General features: G+C 35.4%; 1 protein-coding gene across 1 annotated transcript; it reads left to right on the top strand.

Annotated features, from left to right (window-relative positions):
• Window positions 1-798: 798 nt before the first annotated feature.
• Window positions 799-18,854, top strand: LOC125660330 (relaxin receptor 2-like). Its single transcript, XM_056150246.1, has 9 exons — window positions 799-901; window positions 1,771-1,947; window positions 8,124-8,443; window positions 8,779-8,872; window positions 9,309-9,425; window positions 14,143-16,098; window positions 16,807-16,931; window positions 17,047-17,118; window positions 17,410-18,854. Exons 1-9 carry the CDS (start codon window positions 805-807, stop codon window positions 17,479-17,481), a joined length of 3,030 nt encoding a protein of 1,009 aa, XP_056006221.1. The 5' UTR covers window positions 799-804; the 3' UTR covers window positions 17,482-18,854.
• The last annotated feature ends 1,410 nt before the right edge of the window (window positions 18,855-20,264 follow it).

Consider the following 20,264-nt stretch of genomic DNA (forward strand, 5'->3'; position numbering starts at 1 on the left):
TTGTAATTTGCATTCTCATTGAAAACATGCTCAAGGGTAGGATATCTGTATTTTCGAGTACAATTTAGAGAGTACATGTACAATACTAATTTAATTTAATCATCTGGCTATAAAAGGGGAGAAATCCTACTTCCGTGGGGGAAGATCTACTATATAGCCATTTTCCGGGGGGGGGGGGGGGGGGACTACTAAATAGCAATTTTCCCGGGGGGATGGTGAGGGGGAAGGCTACTATATAACACCAGTACAGTTAATACAAATTAAAGCAACTGCACGTTTTTCGAAAGATGATTCAAATCTTGATTTTTCTGTAGTTTTGTTTATTAAAAGAACAAGGGCCCTTTAAAGTGAACTCTCCACGTCCTTCGAGTTCCCAATGATTGCACGTACTGCGCAGTGCTTGGTAGGAAGAAGTTGCATACTCTGCCGGGGGCGGGGACATTAACGAGTGATCAAAGAGTGGCGGGGGACGGGGACCAGATTATGTGCTGCCCGCCCTCTGTAATCAGGGGGAGATAACTCGCATAGCATTGTGAAAAAATTCAAATCCATGAAATTGGTGGATAGAGTAAACATTTTAATGAATTCTATTTTTTTTTAGAGAGAATAATTCTTCTTTTGAAACAAATTGCATTCAAAGCATGTATCTAATACAAACTGAAACAATCGATATTTAATTACAATCATATAGAACAATCCTCTTTTATGTTAAATATCGGTAGATAAATATTTATGACTCATTTAAATGTGTGATCATCAACAGCTTCAAATTACTTACAGAACGCACTGTTATGCCTACAGATAATGTTGTTGTTGACCGCTGCTCACTTACATTTCATTGTTACGATACTTTTGTGTTGTCCAGGACAGTGTGTGGAAGATGCCTATTATAACTATTCCGGTAAGATTCTTTATCAATTCCAGAAAGATTCTTTATCAATTCCGGAATGATTTTTTAAGACTCTTTATCAATACCGGAAAGATTCTTTATCAATTCCGGTGAGATTCTTAATCAATTCCGGTAAGATTCTTTATCAATTCCAGAAAGATTCTTTATCAATTCCAGAAAGATTCTTTATCAATTCCGGAAAGATTCTTTATCAATTCCAGAAAGATTCTTTATCAATTCCGGTAAGATTCTTTATCAATTCCAGAAAGATTCTTTATCAATTCCGGTAAGATTCTTTATCAATTCCAGAAAGATTCTTTATCAATTCCGGAAAGATTCTTTATCAATTCCAAAAAGATTCTTTATCAATTCCGGTAAGACTTTTGATCAATTCCAGAAAGATTCTTTATCAATTCCGGAAAGATTCGTTACCAATTCCGGTAAGATTCTTGATCAATTCCGGTAAGATTCTTAATCAATTCCGAAAAGATTCTTTATGAATTCCAGAAAGATTCTTTAAGATTCTTTATGAATTCCAGAAAGATTCTTAATCAAGTCTGGTAAGATTCTTTATCAATTCCAGAAAAATTCTTTATCAATTCCAGGAAGATTCTTTATCAATTCCAGTAATGTTCTTAATCAATTTCGGTAAGATTCTTAATCAATTCTGGAAAGATTCTTTATCAATTCTTGATGATGCTTTGTCAACTAAGGTGACATTCTTTATACAAGAAACAATAATTTCCATTTATCTTTTAGTGCCAACACTCTTTTTACAATAGCTGAGAACAGAGAACAGCTGTTTGAAGTAACAAGTGAATTTAATGAAGTATTCACTTTATTATACGCAGTAAATGTAGGCCAAAGAAAATCTATTTCAGTATCTTGTGGCTTCCAGAAGGATATGTGTGGATGGCAATCACCTAAAGGTATTGCATACTCAGACCGGGCGGTCGGCGTTTGTGGATTAGGAGGAAACCAATACCATTGTTTTCTTGCCAATGCATTTCAAACCCATCCATGGATTCGAAAAGATATTAAATCAATACCATTGAAACGTTAGTATTATAAGTCATGTTAAAACGTGTTGTCAGCGCTGTTGTTATCAGCGTTATATTCCATAAACTATCTAGGAATAATACGTTAGTTCTGCAGGGGCGGATCCAGGTATTGCGGTTACGGGGGACGCCACTTTATGACGCCGCCTTGAGGCCCCCAGAGAGCGATTTTATAAGGTTTGAAATATGTCTCCTATTTAGTCATTTGTACTATTTTCTATCATTTTTAATAAGGTGAAAATAATAAAATGACGCACATTTTAAGGGTTTTTGGAAAAACTTAAAGTTCTCCCAATAAAGTAATTAAAGAAATCAAAATATTTCGTCATGTATTTCTCCGGGAGTGGAAGAAATTATTGCTTCTTTTATCGTTTAGTTCATTTTTCTAAACAAGATGCCACGATTTACCTTAAATTTGAAAATTTGGGGGGGGGGGGGGGGCTGCGCCACTTCCTTTAATTCCGCCACTGTTCTGGGTGGGGAAACTCACAAGCTGTCAGGTCTGCTTAGAGTTATTACATGTATCAGAAGTTATTAGATTTGAGTAGAGTTAATGCATGTATGAAAAGAGGACGATAAAGATAAGTAATCAATCTCATAAGTCCTATAAAGAAAACTAAATTAATTGTAGCTCAAACACAGGTCCTGGACACACCAAGGGTGGGGTTAGGTGCCTAGAAATAAGCATCATCTGTTGACGTCAGACCCGCCGTGAGCCATATATCTTGATCAAGTAAACGGAGTAATCCGTAGTCAAAATCAGTGTGTAAAGACCTGTCTAACAGACAGTGTTCAACTTAATGACGGGTTGTATTTGCAAAGTATATCATTATTACATCCATAAAAAATGACTGTTGAAACTCCTGTAACATCAACTTATTTGTTAGTAAGCAGCCTCGATTTATAAACCGATCATACATAGGACATGCTCTTACGTATCGAATCAATTGAGATCGATACACACCATATGCAGATGATAATAGAATATGGTGACATAAATATGGAAAGTTAACCATGGAGAAGCTGAAGTCATTCTGTTTGTCACAAAGTTGCCAGTTTGCCGTCAACATCTATATATCAGATGTCGTTGGATCTACATTGAGTTCTTCCATATATTAGAAGTTGTTATATCAAGAGTAGAATCGTTCCATGTACCAGAATTGTTTAGATCTGAAATTCTGAATAGATTTGATCCATATATAAAAAGTTGGTAAATCTGAATAGGAATGCATCAGAAATTGGTAGCTCAAGGTAGAGTTATTTCATGTATTAACGCCTTCCGCCACACTGGCCCTCGGTAGTGAAGGTTTCGACCGAAAAAACTCGCGAATCCGATTTCTAAATGCAGAATCTTTGGCGAAGGATCAGTTACTTCGGGTCATAACACGAATCCTTTAACCACTGTGAATAAGACGGATTTGTTTCCTTTAAAAAGGTAAGAACTTTTTTGAAACCGTGAGTAGAGATCTACTGTGATGGCAATATAATTATTGAGTACAAATGGTACATGTACAAAGTAAAAACAGAACCGATTACATCCTGGAAAGGACTTAGATATATACGTGTATATCAGAAACAAATTGAAAGTTTCAAAGAATTTGATACGGCTTTTAAAGTAAAACACTTGAGGATAATATACGGACGATAATCACGTGATGGTTGCGAATTTATTATAAATCTAGAACCGGACGCAGTGTAGTTTAGGTTTCCCGAGAAAAATCACGCTGTATATCACATTATCACATTATATGCTGTCACAATAAAAAAAAAAAAATACGTCACAGCGTCTAGGTCTATAGTTGTGTCGCGAGGAAAATGTCATTATTTTGTCGTAATTTACTACCTCTAACAACTTAACTGCGTTAAGCTGTATATATGTAAATCTTCTGGTAAAATTCTTATAATTTTATTAACAACGATGCTGATTAGATGAAAAATTCGTTTGATTTCTGTGTCCAAAAAAAAAAAATCGTCCGGAGTTCATCTGCACTAGCACGCGGGACTGCTTTTCTCTGGAATGCAACGGGAATTTCCACACGTGCACTGTAAACTAAATGTATTCGTTTGATGCTACCAAAAATAAACACAACCAAAGATGTGAATAAAATACAAATTAATTTAAAGAAACAACACACATAGACCTAGTGATGACGTGGCGGATTAGTCAACTTGATGATGTAGGGCAATAACTGGTAGAAGTAGACAGAATCATCTGCTTTACGAATTCCATAACATGACGGAGGAAGCAGCGACTTTTGATCGGGTAAATATTAATGAAATTGAATTGCGTTATATGGGGCTCAGTTAACGAGTGCAATTTAGATGAAGAGGTGTGAGCTTTTTACTTGATATTGAAATGAGCCGAGTCGCATTCCACCGTTCCTACGACACAACCAGTGTTCAACGTCTCAAATGCAATGCAGCATACATCCAGTCACCACTTGTTCTCTTCCTTTATATCTATTTCAACTTTTAACCATTACACCTTTAATTTGACGCATAATCTATTTAATTCTGCACAGTAACTCTACCTCACCCAAACGCACAGCCAGTTTTGTTGTTGTTTTCATTGTTACGTATAGGTATTCCTACGCGCCATTTCAAAAACGTTAATTCAAGCTTTTTGATGAGAGAAACTATTTGTTTTTTTTATTTAAAAATATAATTAAATGATAAGAAATAAAACGTACAATTCTTTATTTGATGCATGTATCAAACGAAAAACTGGACGGAAAACTTTTTCCGTCAAATTTTATTCGTTTGATTTCTTAAGTCAAATGTTCTTTGATATATATTCATATATAGTATACGACATGGTAATTTTGATATGTGATCTTGAAATCGCTCCTAATGTGCATTGGTATTTAGAAAAAGATAATCAATCGTGTAAACAACGGCACGGTGCAAGTGAAAGCTGATTTGGCGCGAAATCAGGACATGAAACATGTATTTCTGCGGCTTGGAAACGGTGCTGGTGCTGTTCTAATCGATCCGCATTGTTTGCAAAATATACCTCCAAATGACAAAGATCGACAGTTTGGGTCAAATACTAACGATGCGAGAAATGTTTAGAATTTTTCCGAGCAGTTTCAAGTAAATCTAAATACTCTGTATCTCTCCAACTACTTTATATTTCAATTTATCAATCTTTCACTTGCGCAGGCGCGATTGTTGTCAAGAACTATGTATATTGCTTCTCCATCGTCAACTTCCCATGTTTATATAGCAGTCAGGGATGTGACTGAATTCCTCAGAAATCAGAGGAAAACTGGTCAAAAGGGGAGGAAAACACCCCACCCTACCTAGAAAAATATAATTTTCTGTCACTTTAGATCAAATCCAGAGTGTTTCATTTTTATTTTATTTTTTTGAAAACTGAGCAAATCAGAGGATTTCCTCTGAAAAGAGGAAAAATCACATCCCTGAGCAGTATTCCATTATCAGAACTGTGTATTTTGCTTCTCCATCGTCAACTTCCCATGTTTATATAGCAGTATTCCATTATCACCTGCATATGGTATTTATATTTCTCAACTGATTCGATATGCAAGTGGTTATTCTGCGTATGGTCAGTTTTAAATCGAGGCAGGCTTCTGACAAACAAGTCGATGTTACAGGGGTTTCAACAGTCTCGTTTAACGTCAGCATTTTGTAAACTCTATGGTCGTTATAATGATCTAGTTTGCCAATACAATCTATCATTGAGTCAAATGTTGTTTGTCGTGTTTCATATCGATTGTTAGGCCGTTCTTGGCACGCTGATTTTGACTACGGATTACTCCGTTTACCTAATCAAGACATAGGGCTCACGGTAGTGTGACCAGTCGATAGGGGATGCTTACTCCTCTTAAGCACCTGATTCCACCTCTGGTATGGCCAGTGCTCCGTGTTCGACCAACTCTCTATTTTGTATTATTTATAGGAGTTATGAAAATGATGACTGTTCGTTATCCTCGCCTTTCATAAAAGTCTTCCTCTTCTTCCGCTTCTCATACAAAGTTTGTCCAGGCCGTAACTTTTTCGTCCATTGACATAGGCCTTTGATATTTGGTATGTGGTTATAACATAATAAGACTGTGTCGCGTGCCATTTTTTGATTACATTTGACCTTGACCTTTTATGTAAAGGTCAAATAATAGAATTTTTGGGGCATTTTTTGGTCCAGCCGATAACTTTTTTTCTTCTGACATAGGCCTTTGATATTTGGTATGTGAGTATACCATGATATGATATTGTGTCGCCTGTCATTTTTTTATGACCTTTAACCTTTTATGTAAAGGTCAAATAATAGAATTTTATGGGCATTTTGGCCATTTATTATTACCTTTGACCTTGGCCTTTCATGTAAAGGTCAACAAATCGATTTTTTGGGGCTAGGCCTTTGGTATGTTGGTAAACCATGATAAGATAGTGTGTCACGCGCCATTTTTGATGACCTTTGACCTTTTATGTAAAGGTCAAATAATAGAATGTTTTAGCATTTTTGTTGTCCAGGTAAGTTTAATTTACTATCATATGTTCACAACACTGTTCCTTGGTTGAAGCAGATATACATATAGGTGACTGTTATGTACCGTAACTCTTCATTTTCCACTTTAAACATGATCCATAAAAATGTTTTTTAAAAACTATGGAAGGGGAGACATCAGTTTTAGTGTGCTAAAACAATTCTTATTAGTTATTATCTGTTCTTTACTCAGCATATATTCTGAAAATTAATGTAAAAAATATTGTACAGAGGACATCCCAACGTTCCTTCATGGAAAAAAAATGACTGGAGGGGTTTTTTTTGTGTTTGTTTTTTTGTTTTTTTTTTTTACACATCTTCCGCATATTCTTAAATATCAGCGCTATTTGAAAATAGTCATCACTAAAAAAATAATTCATAGAGACATCAAGACCAGCTGGCTGCGTTTTATATGCGCTTATCTTCAAGCTGGTCGTGGTGACTGGTTATAATTTTCTCTTCGTAACCGGACGGTCGTAGGTTGATTTCCTCTCGTGTCTTTGATTCGTTAAAACATCAGACAAAACCTCTTGTGTACTCTATTTTTGAAGGGACGCAAAAAGAAATTAACAAAACCTTATCTTTATAATGGGAAAAAAGGAAATTCCCTGCCATAAAACCCGCTATGAGGTAGAAATCTTAATATGTTAGCAGAATATAAGTCAAACATAAAGTCACAGATATTGCTAATTTCCGAACATCTTGATTTTTTATGGCGAAAGGATTGCTCGCAAACGGGTAATTGTAAAATATGTAACAAAACGAAATGAAACGAAACATACCGAAACGAAATAGGCCTATAACAAAACAAAATCAAATTGCAGCGGAATTTAACGAAACAGAACGAAAGGAAACGAAAGAGATTGTATAATTGAATCTTTAATTATAATGACATACATATAGATGCTAATATGGGAAAGCATCTCAGGCCCCTGTGAAAGTTGCCACATATAAATGAAATTCGCCTCCCCTTTGATGTGGTATTTCGGATTGAATGAAACATTCTAAGCGGTCCGTTTTTTAGCATCAAACATGTTTGAAGGTGTCTGGGAAAGTAGAAAGCAAAAGCACGTGCAACATCTCATTTTATCCCTAACTACTGAGGTGCGAGTACTGTCCAACATGGAATAATTATATAGCATCATATATCATACGGATACAATTACATAAGATTTATCATTATCGATATGCAGTAAGTCAAGAGATAACTCTATATATCTATAAATATTTGCGCCAATTTATTGATAGAACCTGTTTGTCTATCTTGTAAAACATGTATAGATACATTTGTCTATAGAGCTAAACATTCTGAAAAATGTAGTTTTGCCTAAGGGCGGATCCAACGCCAGTAAATCCCCCTCGTTTAGTGTGTATTTCCCCAGACCTCTGATCCACCCACCCCTCCACCTTCTGAAATTTCTGTATCTGAAACTAATTGCTCCTGGCCTGAGATGCTCGTCCTTTTAACCATTTTAAAGAGTTCCGCTATACAATTTGTTTTGTTTCGTCGGATTTCGTTTTGTTTCGAATTGGATTTCGTTACGCTTCGTTTCGTAAGGTTTAGTTTGATTTTGTTTTGTTTCGTTCTGCATTTTACAAGTAGCCCATCGCAAACTAGAAATACACACTGAACTACATGTATATCTTTTTATTTAATTTTGAAATGCAGGTTTGGGTGTTCCCGTTGATATTGGTAACATGATAAGGGAAATTGACAATCGCTTTGTCCTTCGTTCTGCAAGAAATACAAACAGCCAACACAGAGAGATTAACGATGTTTTAAGTACAGAAATTCCCCATTCAATGGAATACCGCTGTCTTCGCTATAAACACTTGGTTATTGGACAATCCTCAGCTTTAGTTGTTGGATACATCAAAGACTACCAGGAACCATTTGATTTGTCGCACATTCTAAACGCACACGGCAATTCCCCAGTGATCAAATTTAGCAGTGCATCAGTCACTCTTCCAGTCGGTGGAAAATTTAAGGTTCGCAATCCATGTAACCTAATTCGGTCCTAAAATCATATTCGTGGTTAAAAATGTAATATGTAAATGCAATGATTGTAACAGTAAACCGATTATTATTATCATATAGTACATCGTGACGTCAATATTTGAGTGAAATATTCTATCAATCAATTATAGTTAAATTTTCAGTTCACGTACAGTGTACCAAGAATTCGGTCGATCCAAGATTCCATTATCATTTTGAAAAAGATCAACTAGATATGAATTTAAAACTTCTAATGTCATTTTGTGAACCCTTTTACCTGTGAACGTAGCTTTGATTTCAAGTCATTTCTGTTTCTCTTTCATTTAAGGTTGTATTTCGGGCTTTGTTTGGCAGCCCACAGAACGAGGTAAACTACGGACTAGCACTAATTACCAATGTATCCTTCGGCAGTGGAATTTGTGGTAAGTATTTGAAACCATATATATATATATATCTTTTATATATCTTTTTCGAAGTAAAATTTAAAAAAAAAACACCAAAAAACAAACTTCTAAACGCTTTCTAGAAACATGCTATGACGTCACAGTAAGTATTATATATGTATAATTGAAAAGTAACGTCAAAGTTGATATATATATATATATATATATATATATATATATATATCCAAATATGAAAAATTGCCTCATTATATATATATATGTGTGTGTGTGTGTGTGTGTGTGTGTGTGTGTGTGTGTGTGTGTGTGTGTGTGTGTGTGTGAAATGAGACAAACTGAAATATGATAAATTTACATTAATGCGAAATAGTGTATCTAAATGTGATGACGAAAATAATATGGAACGAAAACGTCCCATTACAAAAAAGTCAAGGTCAAGTTTTGTTTACTTATTCAGAGATGTGCGATGCGACTGAATTCAGTTGCAGTCGTAGTCGAGACGAGTGCATTCCCCTTAACAAAGTCTGTGATTTGAAACCTGACTGTCTCATGGAGGAAGATGAGAAAGACTGTGGTATGTGTCTTTTTGTTCTTATATATTATTATTCATGGTCTATAAGTGGGAAATGTAGCGCCGTAAAGCGGTAAACGACACACTAATTATTTTTCTATGTTATCCATTCACAGTTTATCTACATGGCATGATCATCTCATATAAACAATTCCGTACATCATAAGTAATACACATTTACAGAAAGCACAACTTAAAGGTACATAATACAACGCTATTCCATGACTAAATGAAACAAAAGTCTATTTTAAAAATATGCATACCAAAAACTACGGTTCAACAGATGTAAATGAAAATAATTTCAAAAGACAGCTAGTCCTTTACACACTTTTCGAGTGCTGACCATGTGACTCTCTAATTAACATACGATGTGTTGTTTTCCCAGCAATTCTAGGATCTGTGTATATCTAACTAACCTTTAGCGTTTTACACATGATCTAACATATTTAGTGAGATACGTCCTTACTAGTAACCTATATCTACATTCGATCAACTCGATGTCAAAATTTGTCGACGCCATTGTTTTCTCTCCGACAACGTATGAAGAAGGCGCGCGCAATGCATACATTATTTGTTTGTATCTAACTGAAGATGTTCGAGATATAATTGATCTAAAATTTTGATATATTCCTTCCATTTGGTATAAAATCAATTCTACCACAGTTACTGCAAAGATCAAAGGAATGCCGTGGTCATTATTCTACGATAAACCTTCATGCGTATAAACTGATTATGAGAAAATTCACACATCTCGCTTTCACTTCGAGTTTTGCTAATGAAACAATAAATTCGATGACTGATAATTCAATTTTATAATCATAAAAGTTGTAAAACAAATACATAAATGACTGAAGAAACATTTGTCATTCAGTATAAACCAATCGGCAGCATTCCGAGAGCGATACACATGTAAACATGGCGATGCACAGAAAATTTTGTCTTGACCGGTCGACGATGCTTACCCCTCCTAGGCACCCCACCTCTGGTATATCCAGGGGTCAGTGTTTGCCCAACGCTCTATTCTATATTGCTTATAGCAGTTATGAGATTGATCACTGTTCGTTATTTTCACCTTTCATTCAAAGCAATTGATATAATCCGTTAACACCAAACTAAATACTTGAACATATTTTTATCAAAATAAATTTAGAATACCCCTACCATCTCGCCTTTTTCGTCAGCAAAAAACAATGTAGACCGTTTCGGAAAGTACCATGACGTCACAGTGACCTAATTCGTAGCTATATAGGAAAACGATCAATGTATATTTTTGAGTCGCAGTAGAATAGAAATAAAAATTTTGTTTTCGTGTATGTTGCAGGATAACCTCCTTGGTCTCAAAATGTTTGAAATATAAAAGCCTCCGCTTTTGTATTTCAAAACAGCATTTCTCGACCTCGAAAGCTATCCTGCAACATACACGAAAACGCGATCATTATTCCTTAAATATATTCTACGTTGGTCAAGTCATTATACATGTTTATCACCATTACAGATACATTAACCACAAACTTCCACCAGAGTTCGTTTGCTCACAAACTAAACTCTTCCACTTAGGCATTATGGGATAGCGATTTCTTAGGCCGCGTATACTGTGATGTCACTGTAGAATGACGAAAAAACATAACGTCAAACGTAAACAACTTTCAAAACAAGAACGTAAACACCAAGTTCATTACTTTACATAATAATTTGAACAGAGTCTCCCTACTTTTTAATGATCTTTTGATCATTTTATGTTTAAAATAAAATCCACACTTTTATGTTAATGCTCTTAATATCAATATCTTCAAAATTTTAACTGCGAACTACTTATTTAGTGTTATTTGCCTGCGTGATAATCGCGGACTCACAATATACAAATCTGTATATTGTGCTGCGTCACATAGGAGAGGTCTGTTCGTAGGTGACGTAATGAGGCCTCGACGGGGAGTTTGACATTAACCATGTTAGTTTGGCACCAAAGAAATAATTATTAGTACGTATGTACCTTTAATATTCCCCATTCAACTACATGATTGCACTAACTTCCACAAGAGCAAATTCACAACTCTTCTAAAATAAACTCGCGCAAACTCTTTTTGTACATTAGAGGTTGCTTATGACAAGCAACGCTCTCATTACGCAATTCTAAACACAGTTCCGGGAGCAACGAGTCTTAGAATGTACACAGGGCTTATAAGATCAGAGTAATATGGTAAGACTTTAATAAAAACGATAGTCATGAAATACCGTCGCTACATAATAGCAATACGTTTACAGATGATTTCGTATAAAACTCGTTTCTGGAGGTCTTTCCCACACGGATAAAAGAGCCATCTACCGCACAACAATGTATTTTATTTCATCGATGCCTTTCAACAAAACAATACTAAATACACAAAAATGTCTTTTTTTTATAATTTGAATATAATACCAATGAAATGCAATACCTTAATTTGTTATACACCTTAAAAAATTCTTATATAAAGCTAATACGATTTAGAAGTAACATTTTTACTGTTAAACCAATTCTCACACTCGTGGTCTATTGACCGGTCAACAGTTTACGAACTGTTGGCCGGGCAATAGTCTGCTTTATTTCTATTGGCTATGTAAGTCACGTGGTTCTCGATCTGCCGCTATGGCGAGGTTCACTGATTTGACTGATGAAGATACAGAATTTAGTAGATGGAACACAGCACAGAAACACGAAAAATGTAATCATTGATTTTTAATTAGGATATTACGTAGGTTTTCTTTTAAAGTAGTGGAAGTGTTGATAAATGTATACAATTCCTCTGTCATGTTAAAAGTTCGAAGTCAACAAACCATGTCACATGGCACATGCATCTAGTAAAACATCCTAAAAATTGAAAGTGTATAACAAAACAGTTATAGACTGTGTCCTCGGACAACAGCTGTTTTGTTTGAGCCTCAAACGGATCTGTTGGCCAAACAAAACAGCTGTTGTCCTCGAACCCAGTCAATAACTGTATAATACTATTATTTCATGTAGACATGAAATAATTGTTTTATTACCTAATCTGCTAATCGGGCAATAGTTTCTCCTGTGACCGGGAAACAGTTCGCCACGTGACCGAAAAACAGTTCGTCACGTGATCGGGTAATAGTAGGTCACGTGATGAACTGTTTTACCCCTGCTCATTTTGTGTACCTTTCTCTGCTGATTAAAGTTGGAAAAGAGAAATATGTAATGTAAATTTATATAGTATATTAGGTGATAATATAACATCAATTATCTCAGACACATAGAACTGTAGTGACGTAATCAAACATATACACACTTTTTGAAAACGAATGTATAACTTCAAGTCAACCCGTGTGTTATACATTGTCTGTGTGAAGCAAGAAAGTAGAACAAATACTGATGTATTACTTTTAACTTTGTACTATAGTCATCTGACGTGTACAGTGTGTAGGTACTGTTGAGATCAAAGTAGTATAATATAGTACATCTAATACTGAAACATCTAGTGCGGTGAAAAGAAATTTGTTTTCCATGTAAAATCTGTGTTTGTCTTTGCATGTTTAGAGTGATATCCATTCACAAAAAAGAAATACCATTCACACCAATGATTTTCGTATGAATATCAAATTATGTTTGACTCCAAGATGGATATGGAGAAACAAGTGAACTCTGTCAGCAGATCTTGTTATGCACAGTTGCGGCAAATAGGCCACATAAGAAAATATTTAACAACAGAAGCAACTAAATCTCTTGTGAACTCCCGAGTTACATCAAGGTTAGATTACTGTAACGCTCTCCTGGTTGGTGTTCCAAAGAAAGTCCTGAGCAAGCTCCAACATATTCAGAACACTGTCGCACATCTCATATCCAGGACCTCTCGTTACAACCATATCACTCCAATACTAAGAGAACTACACTGGTTACCTGTGCAGTATAGGACACAATATAAGATACTTACTTATACTTACAAAGCCTTACATGATGAGTGCCCAACTTATATTAAACAATTACTAGAGGTATATAAGCCTACCCGAAATCTTAGGTCTATAAAACAATCAGTCACTTTAGTTATTCCAAAAAGTCGAACCGTAACATACGGAGATCGGTGTTTCAGAACAATAGCTCCAAAACTGTGGAATGCCCTTCCAGAACATGTAAGGGACTGTAGAACACTGTGTACATTCAAGAAGTCACTGAAAACACATTTTTTCCATCAAGTTTTCCAGGACTAGTTTCTATCATTTCAGTCATTCATGTAGGTTAGATTCTGTAAAAAACTGTGAAAACTAAAGACTGTGTGTGTTAGCTTTCGAGTACCATTTTGTGATGTTTTATTAAAAAAAAAAAAAGGAATTGTATGCTTTAATGTATTATACCTGAGACATTATATGCTGTGTGTGCGTGTGTGTATTTCATTATTATTATTATTTTAATACGCCCTGAAACTGATGTTTATTCTTATCTAGCATATTTATGGTATCTTGTGTTTTCATGTTTTATATGTACAATGAGGATAGGTACAGCTTTTAATGCTTTATTTATTTTCTATGTATTATGTGTATAACATTCTGTTGTAAGGTATATATGTATTTTAAAGCACCTTTGAGCGTACATAGTGTATGAAAAGGGTGCTATATAAATATGGTATTATTATTATGTTTCGTACAGAATAGGCTCCTATCTCTGTCTTGAATGTATTGCTGAATCTACTAGTATGTGGTATGAATTAGTTTTATTTATCTATTTCAGTCTCTGATGTCATGAAAAGTCAATGCAGAGAAAACAATACCTCGTCTGGGGATGATAAAAATGAAATTGAAGACGTCCATAAAGAAGTCCGTTTTATACCGCAGTGGCATTCATGTGCAAATGAAGACGAATGCCCCTCAAACTATACGGACAATTGTTCCTTCTACTGTCCTCCTCACTGTGCATGTCGTGGTCTGTCTTTAAATTGCTCCTCCATTCATAATTTACCGACACATGTGACCGCCATTACACTACACGGCCTGGGACGAGAGATGCTCATTTTCAATAAAAGGTTTACTAATTTAAAAAAGATACAAATTACATCCTGTGAATCGTGCGTCCTGTATATCCATAAAACTGTGGCAGTAAATACAGTAATAATCAATAACAGCGAATTCCAATCCATTTCCATCGATGATACAAAAGATAATCTATACCAATTAAGTATATTTAATAGCTATATTGGGAGCATGTACCTTTCACGGAAATTTGATCACAGAATTGAGTGGAATGTTCAAAACAGTTCACTGAACTCGACAAAATTTAAGATTCCTAAGCTTTGGGGAAATCGTGCGGACATGTCGCAGACGTGGGGTTTTCCAAATGTCATTGAGCGGTTTGCACACTTAGTAGTGAACTACAGTTCTTGCAATTTAACGGAGTTACCAAATTCTTATCTAGAAACAAGAACTCTAGATCTTAGTCGTAACAAGTTAAAAAGTTGCAAAATACTTTATTTCACACAAATTTTGTACCTTCAGTATAATCTTTTTGAAACAGTTAACATATCTATTGACACTAGGCAATCGGAGGCCCGCATCCAATATCTCGATCTTTCGTACAATCAAATCAATGTCGTGGGAACTAATCCTTTTCATGACCTAACTAACCTTCTTTATTTAAAACTTAACAAAAATCGTATCGTTAATATTCACAAAGACAGTTTTTCAAAACTTTCTGAGCTTTTTCACCTGGATTTGTCCAATAATCATGTCCATTATTTGACACGTGATCATTTCATTCGTCTCACTAGTTTGCAGTATCTTAACCTTCAAAACAATAACCTCAATGTAATGGAGGGCATGTTTGATGGTCTTATAAGTGTACAGTATTTATTGGTGGATTATTTCACGTTATGTTGCGCTCAACCTAAAGCTAAAGGCAAAATTCAGTGTTTAGCTCCAGTCAACGAAATTTCTTCTTGTGACCATTTAATTGACACGCCATTTCTTGGTATTGTTATTTGGTACATAGCCCTTGTAGCGGTCTTTGGAAACTTTTGTGGGATACTGTATAGATATAGCATGATGAAGAGAAAATCTATGTCATCATTTGCACTATATTCCATAAATTTGGGCGTCGCAGACTTTCTGATGGGTGTTTATCTCTACATCATAGCAGGAGCTGATTTAATGTTCAGTGGGCGATACGGGTTTGCAGATGAGTGGTGGAGACATAGTCCCATTTGTACGTTAGCTGGTGTAATGGCCACTCTTTCTAGTGAAACATCTGCTCTGTTTGTACTTTTGATAACCATTGACAGAATTCACATGATAAGATCCCCTTTCTCTAAACTGAAGGAAAATGGCAGAATTCCCAAATTTCTTTCTGGGTTAGTGTGGACCATTGCTCTCTTGTTATCAGTGTTGCCTTTACTTGGAGATGACTATTTTCATGACTATTATTCTGGTTCCGGAATATGTATTTCTTTACCTCTCTCTGTACAGCGTGTATCTGGTTGGGAATATTCGATGATAGTATTTGTTGGGGCCAACTTCCTAATCTTCATAGCAATATTGATAGGTCAAGTAGTGATATTTACCAATGTTGTAAATGCTGGGGAAAAACTACAGACACACCAGTCTACTCGATATCGGAACGAAACGTCCTTGGCTAAAATTCTGATAGCAGTTGCTGTAACGGATTTGTTATGTTGGATACCAATAGGTACTATTGGTATGTACATATAGTATAATAGCTGATTGTAAGAAATCTATGATAATAAAAATTTATTGTTCTGATGCGTGCATATAAGATGAAAAAAAGGTGAAGATAACGACCAGTGATCAGTCACGTAAATCCTATAAAGAATACAAAATTGCGAGCAGGGCAAAGACGGGCCCCTGGATCACCAGAGGTTGGATCAAGTGCCTCAGAGGAGTAAGCATCCCCAGTTGACCGGTCACACTCATCGTGAACTCTTGATCTTGATCGGGTAAACGGGAGTAATCCGTAATCAAAATCAGTATGTAAAGAATGGCCTAACAATAGGTATGACCCACATCAAACAGCAGTTATATTTGCAAACAATATCACTATAACGACAATACAATTTGCGAAGTGCTGACTTTCAACGAGACGAAACTCCATGTAAATATCAATCTATACCTCAGCTGCCTGCGTTGGTTTAAAATTGATCATACGCAGAACATGCTCTCAATGTGGAATCCGTTGAGAGACATATAAAACACCATACGCATGTGGTAATGGAATATTGCTACTGACATACAATATTGGGAAGTACATGTCTTTATATCCATTTGGTAAGATGTGTCTTTACTATCATTTTAAAAGCTAATGTGTAAAATTGTTATATTTCCGCTGAAAGATTAAGAATAGAAATAGTATGTAGGTGACTGTTCGGTTATTCCTGTTGTGTTGTAGGTCTTCTGACGTTCGTTGGCGTTGACGTCACACCGAAGGTGTATGCATGGGTGGTGGTCGTAGTTCTCCCTATAAACTCGGCATTAAATCCACTGATTTATACTTTTTCTGCGATTATTAAACAAGTAAGATATCTTCTAATAATTATTCTTAGATTTTTTTCTTTATTCATTTGATATTCATATAATAACTTCTCCCTTCTATCATAGATTTTTAATGGACCAGTTAATGTATTTCAAGGTGAATCAGAATTCAAAGGGATGTCAAAGAGGAAACACTAAAGAAGGGTGTATTTCAAAAGAAATATCCGAGGTACGTTTCTCTCTCTCTCTTTTTTTTTTTTTTTTTTTTTTTTTTTTTTGTTCAGACTACACAAAAACGTGTCAAATAATTACTTCTATGTTAATTTGTCAATGGTATGTGTTGTGAACTGTTCTTGATGTATCAGGTTGTCCACAGAGTGGAATATATATAGCCTAGTGAATCTGAGGATTTTTGTGGCTTTTCTTGCACTTAAAGTTACATTTTTAATGCATATCCATATAATAAATTATCAATTCTTTCTTCACTTTTTTTTTATGGATCAGTTATTGCATTTTCTAGGTGAATCAGAATTCAAAGGGATGTCAGAAGAAGAAAACTAAGGAAGAATTCACTTTAAAAGAAAATTCCTAGGTGCACAATTGTTTATTCAGACTAGACATAAACATTTTGAATGATTATCTCAATGCTAATAGTTTAATGGTAAGTGTTATGAGATTTCTTCAATATATCAGGTTTTCTATGAAAAATATGTAATAAATCTGAGGATGGATTTGTGTGGTTTCTGAATTACACACTGGTTGTTTATTTTGAATGAAAAAAAATCACGAATGACAACCATGTTCACTCACCAGACTTGATAACTTGATAAGGTCCATAGCTCTCCAAATAATGAAAAGTGGGATACATCAGAAAGCTAAGTTAACAACCTTCCAAAAAGAATAAAAGCAATGTAACAACCTTCTAAAACATATCGATTAGAGCACAATTAATTTTTTTTTTCTGTGCTCGATTAGGGTGTTATATCTTCAGCTTTTTCATATAACCGACTCTATCATTAAAACACCTATCTTTCTCCAACTACGCATGTGTCAACACTTCAAAGATACATTACAGTCCTGTTGAAGATACAAAATCACATGCAGCTTTCGTTTGTTTGTTTAAGTACCCATGTCAGGCTACTTGAATTGCTGCTTTATATATAATGATGGACTTTAAAAACGCAGCACATAATTTTTCCAAATAATATTTGGATAATGCTTTTATAATGAAAGGTGAAGATAACGAACAGTGATCAGTCTCATAACTCCTATAAACAATACAAAATAGAGAGTTGGGTAAACATGGACCCTGGACACACCAGAGGTGGTATCTGGTGCCTAGGAGGAGTTAGCATCCCCTGTCGACCGGTCACACCCGTCGTGAGCCCTATAATACTTCTTGCACACGTCACTCACCATACATCGCGCTGGATATTAATATATATTACCTGTTGTACCCGCGTACAATATTATCACCCGAAGTGAATACCACTGCATGAAATTTTCTATTCAAAGCAATTGAAAAAGTAAAAACGAGCTTTGTCGTAAGAAACGATTGTGCTGGTGATTGCAGATGCAACAGTAGAGATCAAACAATAGGACAATGTGGAATGCGAAATCAAATCGTCAGTATTCTGCAAGCAGACGTTCATCGCTGTACAATAAGCTGGTTTCGACGATAACATCTGACATGATCAATAAATGACAGTTCATGACAACACTACGTGCGTTCGGTGACGTCACTTGTAGGATAGGATTACAGCTGCTGCGACTACAGTGAGGCAGACGATTGGACTTCATGATAGGTCCACTCATTCTAGAACAATGTCCAGAACATTGAAAAAGCTTTGGAGTCCGATGCAGAAGACTTTACAAAAAGGTTACAATTTTAATTGCATCACCGAATCTGTTTTGTTATATAAAAATATTCCAAAATGAAGTAAAGGATATTTCAGTAAAAGGGGTTTTAATGTGTTTGTTTTATTTTCTTTCTTCAAAACAAAAACCAGTTGGTGAAAGGCGAAGATAACGAACAGTAACCATTCTCATAACTCCCATAAGCAATACAAAAGAGAGAGTTGGGCAAACATGGACCTCTGGATATACCAGAGGTGGGATCGGGTGTCTAGTTTGAGTAAACATCCACTGTCGAATTGTCACACTCACCATGAGCCCTATATCTTGATCAGGTAATCGGGAGATGTCCGTAGTCAAAATCAGTGTGCCAATAAGGTCTGACAATCGGTTTGAAACATGTCAGACAGCATTTGACCCAATGATAGGTTGTTGATTGTATCTTGCTTAACGTCCCTCTAAAGAATTTTTCACTCATAATTATGGAGACGTCTGTTGTATTGGCAAACTAAATCGAACTGATACTTCTCTCCAATGGCTACTTTTTAGAATTGTTCTTAGAATCCTTCTTATTGGATATCATTGTCTTTTCTGGCATATTTCATTTTCATAGATAATATTTGCAACTGCTTTATGATTTAAACATCTACATGAAAAATAGATAATGTGTAATGGTAATCAATGAATGCATATTTGATCATTCTTCATATTAGTCAAAATATTTCCTTTGCATCAAAGTTAAGCATTATGAATTACTTGTATATTTCAAAATCGGGATTAACTTTATTTGTCTGAAAAAAAAAAAGGAAACCCTTTCTTCGTTCTTTGTATTAGAATTGATAAACGAGATTTTTGATCTATTACAATTTGCAGAATAGAAAGTGTGAATTGTTCGTGTTTCACGAGCTGAACATAGCTAAGGGATGTTGGTACTTTGGTTTTAGCAAGAGAATTAATAAACTCGTAGTCGTGAGAATCTGTTTATACATAAATGGTTTGTGTTTTTCTTTAGGGTTTCTTTTATCTTTTATAAGTTCCGCTATTGAGTTAAACTTCATCAATTAGTCGTTTTAAAGGTACATGAAAGGTGGAGATACGAACAGTGATCAATCTCATAACTCCTATAAGCAATACGAAATAGATAGTTGGACAAAGACGGACTTTTGGACACACCAGAGGTGGGACCAGGTGCCTAGGAGGAGTAAGCATCCTCTGTCGACCGGTCACACCCGCCGTGAGCTCTATATCTAGATCAGGTAAACGGAGTTATGCGTAGTATTTCTCTGAGAGGGAGGTTGTGACAAAATTTCAGAACAATACCTGTGACCATACCGAAAAAAAATCTTGAAAACAGTTTGACTTACTTTTACCCCTAAAGTAGGTCACAGTACACCAATCCAGCTGAAATGCTAACTGCACTCGTACTCCTCCGAGAGGAAGCCTTTGACTAAATATTAGGGCAATATCTGTATCGGTAATGAAAAAAGTCCGGAAAACTTATTTTTAGCCCAAAAGTAGGTC

The sequence above is a fragment of the Ostrea edulis genome, chromosome 9 (genome assembly GCF_947568905.1).
Source record: "Ostrea edulis chromosome 9, xbOstEdul1.1, whole genome shotgun sequence".
Classification (NCBI taxonomy): Eukaryota; Metazoa; Mollusca; class Bivalvia; order Ostreida; family Ostreidae; genus Ostrea; species Ostrea edulis.

Excerpts from the sequence above, each read along its gene's own strand:
- LOC125660330 (XM_056150246.1), top strand. The coding sequence starts at position 805 with ATGTTGTTGTTGACCGCTGCTCACTTACATTTCATTGTTACGATACTT. Across the intron at positions 902-1,770 it reads TGCCTATTATAACTATTCCG|TATCTTGTGGCTTCCAGAAG; the intron begins GTAAGATTCTTT and ends AATCTATTTCAG. Across the intron at positions 9,426-14,142 it reads GGAAGATGAGAAAGACTGTG|TCTCTGATGTCATGAAAAGT; the intron begins GTATGTGTCTTT and ends TATCTATTTCAG.